Source organism: Idiotropiscis lumnitzeri, chromosome 20 (assembly GCF_059441095.1).
Source record: "Idiotropiscis lumnitzeri isolate Australia: NSW breed Sydney's pygmy pipehorse chromosome 20, RoL_Ilum_1.0, whole genome shotgun sequence".
NCBI classification, from domain to species: Eukaryota; Metazoa; Chordata; class Actinopteri; order Syngnathiformes; family Syngnathidae; genus Idiotropiscis; species Idiotropiscis lumnitzeri.
In genome coordinates, this window is record NC_142410.1 from 5,754,251 (window position 1) to 5,765,218 (window position 10,968).

General features: G+C 42.2%; 1 protein-coding gene across 1 annotated transcript; it reads left to right on the plus strand.

Moving 5' to 3' along the window:
* The first annotated feature begins 1,456 nt into the window (after nucleotides 1-1,456).
* gucy2cb (guanylate cyclase 2Cb) lies at nucleotides 1,457-10,963 on the plus strand. Its single transcript, XM_088284112.1, has 27 exons — nucleotides 1,457-1,652; nucleotides 1,736-1,848; nucleotides 2,794-2,861; nucleotides 2,941-3,156; nucleotides 3,382-3,503; nucleotides 3,590-3,692; nucleotides 3,810-3,924; nucleotides 4,024-4,165; nucleotides 4,376-4,458; nucleotides 4,543-4,651; nucleotides 4,781-4,862; nucleotides 4,985-5,093; nucleotides 5,182-5,235; nucleotides 5,312-5,383; nucleotides 5,465-5,569; nucleotides 5,911-5,997; nucleotides 6,451-6,583; nucleotides 6,673-6,810; nucleotides 6,909-6,985; nucleotides 7,120-7,211; nucleotides 7,410-7,568; nucleotides 7,656-7,848; nucleotides 8,342-8,516; nucleotides 8,628-8,726; nucleotides 8,881-8,975; nucleotides 9,105-9,181; nucleotides 9,606-10,963. The coding sequence occupies exons 1-27, from the start codon at nucleotides 1,457-1,459 to the stop codon at nucleotides 9,805-9,807; spliced, it is 3,216 nt and encodes a 1,071-aa protein (XP_088140238.1). The 3' UTR covers nucleotides 9,808-10,963.
* Nucleotides 10,964-10,968: the final 5 nt, after the last annotated feature.

The following is a 10,968-nucleotide window of genomic DNA, read 5'->3' on the forward strand; positions in this document are numbered from 1 at the left end:
CGTCTTTGAGCCTTTTTGTATTCTGTACACTGGAGCCCTAATCCGGATAAAGACTAACTTTGGTGTCATTTTGAATAGGTCGCAGCTTTGTTGTTTTAGCAGCTCGTCACTAAATGTTGAGTAGAAAAGCGTTCAGTTAGAAATTCTCAAGTGTAAAAAATATATGTGTTGAGTCTCACTGCTTTTTCTTTTCCATTGGTGTCTTATCACCGAGTCTTTTGGCACTTAGATTAACATGTGAATAAACTGACTGTATTTACAAAGATGTGCGATAACATGTTGGGCATACAATAAATAGACCAGATTAAATACAGTGACTATTTTTGACCACACTCTTGTCGTCATTTTTTTTCCATTGATGATACAGTATGAATGTGCAAGTATGGTCACGAGTTTCAAATAAAGATAATAAAATGCAAGTTATGATCGGGGCATATAACCGTGCACACAGTAACCCAGATTCATATTGAATAAAGTCAAAGGGTCATTTACGAGAATCCGAGAACACGTGAAGTTGTAACTTCAGGTGAGGAAGGGGGGGGAGGGGCATATCACCATTGAGGTTTGATGACATAGATAATGATAAAACAGATATGAGCTCTCTGTTATTAATTAAACAATATCTTTGTGTGTGTGTGCGTGCCACAGTACTTGTCAAGCATCATTGGAAATAATCTTTCTGAATTGCCCTAATGGCATATATGAAGGTGACGGAAAATATTAATTCAACAAGCGGACTTTATTGCACGGGGGAAAATGTAAATTTCAAAGCAAAATTTTTCTAATGAGTTTCCATTGTTAGGTTGATTTTTTTTTTCTCTCGTGAGGCCATTGCTGTTAGTCATAATTTTCAAGTTACTTAAAAAAAAAGGAGGGACGTTTGAAGCATGAGAACAGTTACAAAAGTATAAGACAAGCAGGTTTGGGAATTTTGACCATAGCATGTCACAGCGTTTGCAAAAACGAACTAAAAAAAAACCAAAACATTTGTCCGAACTTGATCAGCCACTGCTGTGGAAGAACAATACAGTACATGAAAGCCTTTTTAACAATCTGCAAATCTGGATTTATGTCTTTATGGTTGTGCCGCAATGCTTCCAGGCAGAAGTAGTCGTCACTGCGCTTATCATCTCCAATGTGACTGGCCGTGTTTGTGCTCATAATTTATACAGACCTTGGCATGACAAGAGACGGCGTTATATGGCCTTCTTAGGTTTCTGCTGGTTGTATATTAACAAGTTGGTGTGTGTGAGGCGTCGGTGAGAGGCAGGGGAAGTGATTGTTTTTAAGAGACAGACGTTTCAAAAATAGATGAAGAGGTCACTTGCTGGATCTTTTGTGTGTTATTGTTGTATTTTAATCTTGCTTTGTTCGCACATTGGACTTGAAAAAACAAAACAAACAAAAGCCTTCATAGATATTTTTTTTCAAGCGTAAGAGGCTAAATCCAGCTAACATGGCTTCAGCAGGATGGTTCTTGCGTTTGTGCGCTTTTGGGACGCTCCTGGCATCGCATCATGGTATCAGACACTGTTTAAGAGGCGTCTCTATGAACGTGATCCTCCTGGACGACGACGAGTCTCCCTGGAGCTTGAAGTTTGTCCGGGGACAAATACTAAAGGCTTTGGAATCTGAATCGGTGCAAGATAACGGTAAGAAAACGCTTGGAATTTGCTCATACAATCTGAAGCTGACACTTTTTATTTCTCTATATTCCCACCCCAACATACGAAAGACACCAAATTCAATCTCACGGTGAAATTTGGTGGTTTCAACACAACCTACTATCGACAAAGAGGCTGCCACAGCAGCGCGTGTGAAGCAGTTGCCGAGTTAAAAAATCTTTCGGTGAGTACATCTGTATATATTCATACGACATGTATTATTCATCCGCATGGCCAACACCAAATATTAGAGTGAAATTGATTCAAATAATATCTAGGAGACTTGGATTAATCATATTTGATGTAGTATGTGATGTAATCAAACAGGAACCAACGCCCCAACCTCAAGCATACGGTACTCAACAATCTAATCAGACATTCACTTATGTAAGATGTACAGAAATAAATACACAATGTTGGTACGTTCAATCACCAAAGACAAATACCCCCATCGAGGGCCTTCGTCTAGATCAGGGGTGGGCAAACTACGGCCCGGGGGCCACATACGGCCCGTTAAATGTTTTAATCCGGCCCGCCGAACTTGAAAAGAATTAAATGGATAAACCTTGTTAATGTTTTATTTTCTAAATACTGTGTTTTTTTCTAAAACATATATATTGTTGTAATACTTTTGTTCACTTTCATTCAGGCCCCTCTGTCAAATTTTAGAACCCATTGTGGCCCGCCAATCAAAAAGTTTGCCCACCCCTGATCTAGATGGAAGGTATTATGAACCGTTCCAAACACCAGTCACTGTTAACGCAAAATGTCAGGAAAAGCCGACTGGAACATCAAAACCTTTTGGGGGGTGAATTAGAGGTCCTTTAAGTAGTGTCCGGCGTGTGCCAACTCCCATTTTAACATGCGATTAAATGAGATTGGGTCACTCTGAAAAAAAAGCTATTGCCCAGTTTTAAGAGGGTGTGCAGACTTTTGCAACCATATTGCAGTTGCTGTTTTTTCTTCCTCTCTTGAAAAGTTTAAAACTTTCCAATTGAGTTGTACCGGTTGTAGGTCACGCCACTGTTGATGAACAAAGACAACATTATAGTAAATAAATAATTTTCCAATTGTAATGTTTGAACAATGTGAGTTTAAAAAAAAGGCTCATTGTGTGATTTCTATGCAGAGGTCAAATACCCTGGGCTGTGCCGTGCTTGGCCCCACGTGCACATACGCCACTTTCCCCTTGGTTGAGTAAGTTCATCTCTAAACATCTCTCAGAGGATGACGTCTCCGTTGTAATATTCACATCCTCTTTCACTCCCTGTGTCAGTGCTGAGAAGGGTCTCAAATTAAGCACGCCCATCCTCTCAGCTGGCAGCTTCGGACCCGCCTGTGACAACACGCTCAACCTGCAGCGCCTCCTGCCACCCGCGCGCAAAATCTCAGAATTTTTCGTCCACTTTTGGAAAGACGACAACAAAATCAAGCCTGTGTGGGAGACAGCTTATGTCTACAAGCTACAGACTAACACGGAAGAATGCTTTTGGTGAGAGACCACACAGTATTTATGATGATCTCTGATAATGCTTTTGAATTTTAATGGCGTACCTCAAGGCTCCGTTCTCGACCCACTGGTAGAAAGCAACAGTTAACCCATTTATCACGCTACATCCTAATTATGATAATACAAATGATGATAATACAAATGATACTCGAGGCTGAAATAAATGATTAAAAAAAAAACATTAAGGGAGTTATGCAATTTTCACAGGTATATAAATGCACTGGAATCAGCCCCACACCTGTTTGCTCAGAAGGTGAAAAGAACAATGCTGCGCAAACCAGAGGACCTCAAAACAGTTTTGTCGTCGCCCAGCAAGAGGACAAGCAACTGTAAGTCTTCACCGGGACAAACACCCTAAAGAATCCCACCACCAAGCACAAAGAGATTTCCACCGTAATTCCGTTTCTCTTTGCAGTATTCATAATGTGCGGCCGTGTGAACGACGTTATGGAGGTGAAGAATCTCACAGCCGAAGCGGACAGCAGTGAGATTCTCTTCATCCTTATCGATCTCTACAAGTCAGTACTTTGACATTGTGTGCGATTTAATGCACACACTGTATTTCAAATCAAACATATTTCAGTGGTACCTTGAAGACTCACTTGTAATGATTCTCACTTGCTTCTGTTCCACAGTGATCAATATTACATCAACACGACGTCTCATCCATACATGAAGAATGTGTTGGTACTCACCATGCCCAACACCCGGAATTACACCATCAACTCAGACCTGAAAAGCAACAACACAGTAAGGACACAAAGGAGTATTTGGGCCTTTTAAGAAACATTTGAGCAGAGAGGATTTCGCATTATTAACTCATTTGTCTTCTCATTCATCTTTACACAGATGAATGACTACATGGCTGCGTACCACGACGCAGTGGTACTGGTTAGTCAGGCGATTCGGAAAATATTGTCAAAACCTTTCTCAGAAGCTCATCGGTTTTCATTTGTCACCGTGAATTACCTTCGCAACACTTCGTTTGACGGTAAGCGACCGTGGTAATCTCATGATTGTTCTGGATGCGCGTGCTTCGCATCGAGTGTTGTCAAGCGATAATGCGGCTAACCAAAGGCAGCGGACATGACGGCCACTGACGTGCAGCAGGAGAAGGCTGTCAACCTGTCAGTCGCTTTCAGTGACATGAGAAGGCGGTGACTGGCAGCTGGTTACCGTGGTAACCTGTCCTCTTGTTCAGGCATCGCAGGGAACTATCGTCTCGACAAGCAGGGAGACCGAGACGTGAATCTTGCTGTCATTTACACCACTAATGATTACAAGGTATTGGCTTTTTCGAGGGTAACAACGCCACATGATCGAATTTTGCATAAATCGATACAATGAAGTACATTCTTCTCTCCCCAGTATCGCATTTTATTCGAGTTTGACACAGAATACAACCTGACCATCCAAGTCGAGGACCACCCCTCCTTTGTGTGGGGGACAAGACTCCCGAATAACAGGCCAGATGAAGGTAGAGTATTTGCACACCGCACAGCTGACCACAGCCGCTAGCTCGGCGTGCTAACGTCGCGAGAACCCGAATACATCTTTTCTAGTTTAGAAACTCTATAAGTGTGACTTGTTCTTACCCTCCCCCCAGAGGCGGCGTCACTTAACATCGTCGTTATCATCTTGGCTGTGGTGGTGGTGGTGGTGGCAATCATTGCGTTCATCTTTTACAGGTGACACTCGTCCTTGTGGAAATATTTGAAAATTGGACAAACAATGGAGTAGATTAAAAGATTTAATATCAATGATATTGTGCGAGACCGAGCTGCATATGATATGAGGATTGTCCATCCAGACAGAACAGGAGAGATCGTCTCCTGAGGAAACGGCGGTCCATCTCCCACATCCACTCCGATCTCGTCACTCTTCTGGAGGACAACTCGCACAACGAAGTCTATCTGAAGGTGTGAATTCCAAACATCCGAAAAGAAATGAGCACATTGTACTCTTTTTGAGTGGGTTTAAAGCGACTTTAATATCACCTCGCATCAGATTGAAGAGAGAAAAAAAGTTTACAAGATCCGCCGGGCACTCTACGATAAGAAGGTAGTCGGACATCTGAAGGAGCTCACGTGCACGTGATGTTTGTTCTTGAGCGTAGCTGCCGCTGCTTATGTTTCAGATTGTCATCCTGAAGGAGCTCAACCACTCGGATGGGAACTTTAATGAGACGCAGAAAAGGGAACTTCACGCGGTGAGGCGCGCACACACACGCGCGCGCGTGCGTGGGCGTACTATTTTCCTATCCCTAATGAATCATCTCTTTGCGGAGCAGCTCCTGAAAATCGACTATTACAACCTCACCAAGTTCTATGGCACAGTGAAGTTCGATCAGGGCGTGTTTGGGGTGTTTGAGTATGGTGAGCGGGGGTCGCTTAGGGTAAGTCTGACTTGCACACACATGCGTGTGAATCATGGCCTGCTCAGTAAAGAAATGAAGTGAGGATTTGAATGCTGATTAATGTGCCACAGTGTGTCATATAAAACTCACGGTATGCAAATATGAACATAAGATCTAATATTTAGTTCTTACCACTGGTAGTCTTTGAGCGTCTTGCAGAATAAATTCAATAACCGACAACTCTTTCGGTTGAGAAAATAAATCACTTACTACCCCAAAAACAAAAAAATACCAATGAAAAAAAAATTTTAATTCAGGATGCATTGTTTCTAGAAACGAAAATGCAAACCAATACAGCTTCTGTCCTTCACTGTATCCAGTATGTGCTGAATGACAAGGTCTCGTATCCGGAGGAGACGTTCATGGACTGGGAGTTCAAGATCTCTGTCATGTATGACATTGCCAAGGTGACACACAAATTCATGTTGCTTTTTTTTTTTTTTTTTTACACATTAGCTACACTTGCACCTCTGCGCGGAAACAGAAACTGAGCGTTTTTCCTAAAATCCCGTTCAGCCTTGGAATTCAAAAATTCAACCAAAAAATATCTTGTTTTTGTTCATCATGTGAGAATAGACATTTAATGTCTAAATATCGAATTTTTACTCGTGTGTTAAAAGGAGTCGTTCACAAACCCAATGCTGTGATGGCACAACAATGAGACATTTTAATTCTGGTCTTGAACACAGAATAGACACAAAAAGGTGTATTTGTGCATAGCAAATACAATTTTTGTTATATTTCACATCGCCACTCGCCTGCGTTTATGAAAACGTTGCTGCAGCGCCTCTTTTCTGCCAACAGAGGGCGCAAAAGCTTTAATCCAATTCTCTCACTAGTCCACGTTCTCGTTTGTGCAGGGCATGTCCTACCTCCATGCCAGTGCCATCCAAGTGCACGGACGCCTCAAATCCACCAACTGTGTGGTCGACAACCGCATGGTGGTGAAGATCACAGATTTTGGCTGCAACTCTTTTCTCAAGCCTGGCAGAGGTAACAAAAAAAAAAAAAAAAAAGCACAAATCATCATTGTATTGCTTTTCACATCATTGACCGATGATGCCGTTCGTGTTTCCTTTCAGACTTGTGGACGGCACCCGAGCACTTGAGGAAACAGGGCACCTCACAAAAAGGAGACGTATACAGTTTCGCCATCATCGCTCACGAGATCGTTCTCCGTAAATCAACCTTCTACACCGAATGTTGCTCGGACCGAGCAGGTGGAACAAAACATATTCGCTAATCTATTTGGCATCTTGTATTGAGAATATTCTTTTTGAATGCATTATCACTTTCACATAAACGATGCTCTGCCCAGAAAAGTTAAGAAGGGTCATCATGTCCTACTTCAGACCTGATCTGGACTTTGACACAGCAACAGAGAGTGAACTTGAGGTAAAGCTACTATTGTACCGCGCACCTTGTCCTGTGATGACGTCATTACTACAACATACATTCAAAGTAATATTAAAACGATTTATTGCATTTATCGGGTTAAACATTAACATTCATTCATGTTTTTCCCCTAGGTATACACGTTGATAAAAAGTTGTTGGGAGCAGGATGCTGAAAAAAGGCCGGATTTCAAGAAGATCGAAAGCTGCTTGGGCAAAATTATCAGGTAATTATCCCAATTTTTTTTGCCATTTAAAAAAGCGTTAACTGTCAAATGTCTAAAAAGGATTCTTAATGTTTTAATATCCATTGTGTTCATCCGTGCTTTTGAGGTGTTGTAAGATACAGTACTTGAATTTGACAGCATTAGATTAAAGTGCATCTAAATCTAAATTCTACATTTAATGCTATTCCTCTTTTTTAGTAAAATTCACGACAAAGACAACGAGAGCTACATGGACAACATGATACGTCGTCTGCAGATGTATTCCAAAAACCTGGAGCACCTGGTGGGCGAGAGAACGGCGCTTTATAAAATGGAGAGGGACCGAGCGGACTGCCTCAACTTCATGCTTCTTCCACGGTTTGTTCGGCTCTTGAATAAAAAGTTGCATTTGACGCATCGACCCAGCATCCAAACCCCCCCCCCCCCCATGTTTAATTTGGGCAGACCTGTGGTGAAGAGCCTGAAGGAGACCGGCGTCGTGGAGCCTGAGCTGTACGACGAGGTGACTATTTATTTCAGCGACATCGTGGGCTTCACCACACTGTGCCAGTACAGCACGCCCATGGAGGTGGTGGACATGCTCAACGACATCTACAAGGGCTTCGACAGCATTCTGGACCACCACGATGTCTACAAGGTACAATGAGACTCACGTGTGAGATCATACACGAGATCAAGTTTTTGGATCGTGGGATGGAGGCACACATGCTAACGCAGCGGTGGGCAAACTACGGCCCGGGGGCCACACGCGGCCCTTTAAACGTTTTAATCCGGCCCGCCGAACTTGAAGAAAATTAAATGAATGAACCTTGTTAATGTTTTATTTTCTAAATACTGTGGTTTTTTTCAAAGACATATATTTTGTTGTAATGCTTTTGTTCACTTTCATTTCAAATTAAATGTTTGTTTTTTTTCTCCGATAAGGTGAGGTTACGAAAACACTCCATACATCTGCTCCTGGTCCGACCCCTCTGTCAAATCAAAAAGTTTGCCCACCCCTGTGCTAACGGCTTGTCTGTTTTTTGGGATGCAACTCTTGTATTGATCTCATGAAGATTGTGAACGTCGAGCTAAAAAAAAAAAAAAAAGCGAGTGCAGTTGGCGTCATCCGTCCTCCCACTGACTCTCAGGTGGAGACAATCGGCGATGCCTACATGGTGGCGTCTGGTCTCCCAAACCGCAATGGCAACAGGCATGCGGTGGATATCTGTCGCATGGCTTTGGACATTCTGGCCTTCATGGGTAACTTCCAGCTTAGGCACCTGCCTGGCATCCCCGTGTGGATACGCATCGGCGTGCACTCAGGTAGACATTTATCCTGATTTAACAATCACATTACTAATACGGCTACGTACACTCTAATTTGGGAAAAGACTGAATTAGGTTTCTTCTACAAACTTGTATTTGTTCATTCAGGTCTGTGTGCAGCAGGCGTGGTCGGTGTAAAGATGCCCAGATATTGTTTATTCGGCGACACGGTCAACACGGCGTCTCGAATGGAGTCTACGGGACACCGTGAGCACGCGCTTAAATGAGCAAACTGATTTACGTCGGCATTAACGCAGCGTGCCAGTCGGTTCCTGCCCTGTGACATTTGGAATTATTTATGTGCAATTAAGAGTATCTCATGGTGAAACTAACGAACTGATTCTGACATTTTGCGCTGCAGCCCTGCGGATCCACGTCAGTCAGCCCACTATTAATATCCTGACGAGGACCGACTGCAAGTTTGAGTACGAGTACAGAGGCGAAACGTATCTGAAGGTAACATGCGAGAATCACACTGCAAGCCACATGCAAAAAACAAACTCCTGGCGTAATGCAAAATAATGTAATTTGTCCCATCTTTATCGCAATATTTGAAGCATTTGTGTGTGTTCATGCTTTCCCAAGGGTAAAGGAAAAAAGACAACCTACTGGTTGACCGGTGAGACGGGGGAAGACTACGACCTCCCAACTCCACCTACAACGTATGCAAATCGTGCACCTGCTGAAATACTCAATTTATCGATGTGGACCATGCTCATAAATGCATTCTCTACACCAGCTGGTTTATAGAGGGGTTGCTTTGGCACTCTTTTTCTCAAATCAGTCTTTTTTTTTTTTAATGGATATGAATTCTTATGAGAGTATATCAGGCACCGAATTGACTGGTGTGTTATAACAAACAGTAGCTATCGCCCGTTTCTCTCTGCAGAGAAGTTGCTTGAAGGGCCTTTTAACAAAGCATTTTTTTTTATGGTGGTCATTAGTCAATGTGTAATGTTGAACATTATCTCACGTTTTAGTCACAGCTATGTTCAGAAACATGACACAACTAATTTATCAACTCAAAAAAACTTGTTACTGCGATGCAACTTGTCAACTGAACTCGCCGCTGACCTGCTTGTCCAGGGAGAACTTCCAGCGGCTCCAGCAGGACCTCGCCCACATGATCCTGGCATGTCTGGAGCGGCGTTCCCGAGGATCCGTGCGGCGAAAGAGGCCACTTCTGAGTCGGAGCGAGGATGAGGACAAGGGGCGAAGATCCGAGGTGGAACCCCCGGAATACTTGCATCTGGCCACTGTGGATAACACGCTGAGCACCTTCCTGTAGGAAGAACATCAGCAGGGAAAGACTTGAATATTTCTGCAAAAATTCATCTTGTGTTTTTATTTCAGTTGTATACTCACCTCTCCATCCATCCGTTTTCGATTGCATTTGACATCCAGCTGTCTTTGGGGAAACACAAGGGCAGACTACAGGAACATTTTTACAAGTATAAAATGAAAAATGACAAAGCGAGAGTGCTCACGGGAGAGTCAAATAAGACGACACTTGAAACATAACAAAAGTTTTATTTATTCTTTTTGTTGAGTCGGCCCATTCGTACACATAAAATACATTTTTCTTGTTTTTTCAGAATGCTTTTAAGGTCCTGATAAAGTTGTCATTTCATTTTGTAGGTTAGAGTCCAAACAGTTTCTTTACAATCAATTATTCTATGCACAGCCACTAATTTGAAAATGGTATTCTGTTTAATATAAATTAAGTAGAAAAAACATTTTATCATTATTTTTTTTAAATCAATTTGGGCAGCCATTTTGCCTTGTACTGCCACTTGCTCTCGACTGGAAATGACATCACAGTGCCGAAGGGCTGAGGTAACTCAGGTACCTCTGACTTTTGTCATTTGACCTTTTAAAAAAAAAAAACATTTTTCGGCATTACTCATATTCCACAAATGCAGTATTTAAGAGAATACCACGTTTAGACTAGTGAGGGCGCATCGAACATATTGTAAAGGAAAAAGTACAACACTGGCTGCATACGCAGATTAAACCCACATTTAAACACACGTTACATATTGTTTTGTTGTTGTACAGACATAATTGCCCTGTATAGGTTTTACACATCAAATACAGCAGGAAGCATTTAATGAGTGGTGTACAAATTCAGAAACGCTACGTGAGGATGTAGCCAAGCACCCTCGACATGCAAACGGAGGTTGACTGAAAGGAGCTAACGCGACCGCGTGGATGTGCTGTTCAAAACATACCAGCGTAGCTTGTGGCACATTTTTGTGCTGGTCAAGACCACTGGGATCAGTCAAGTATACAAAAAAAAAAAAAAAGTCACATGCCCACTTGATGAGCACCCCCACAACAAAACCCTGATTTTCTTTTTTTTGGAGACATTTTAAAAGAAACCTTGATAATAAATAAGACAAACAAATATACAAAACAGGTTAAAAAAAAACTGCTTAGGCCCTCAAGA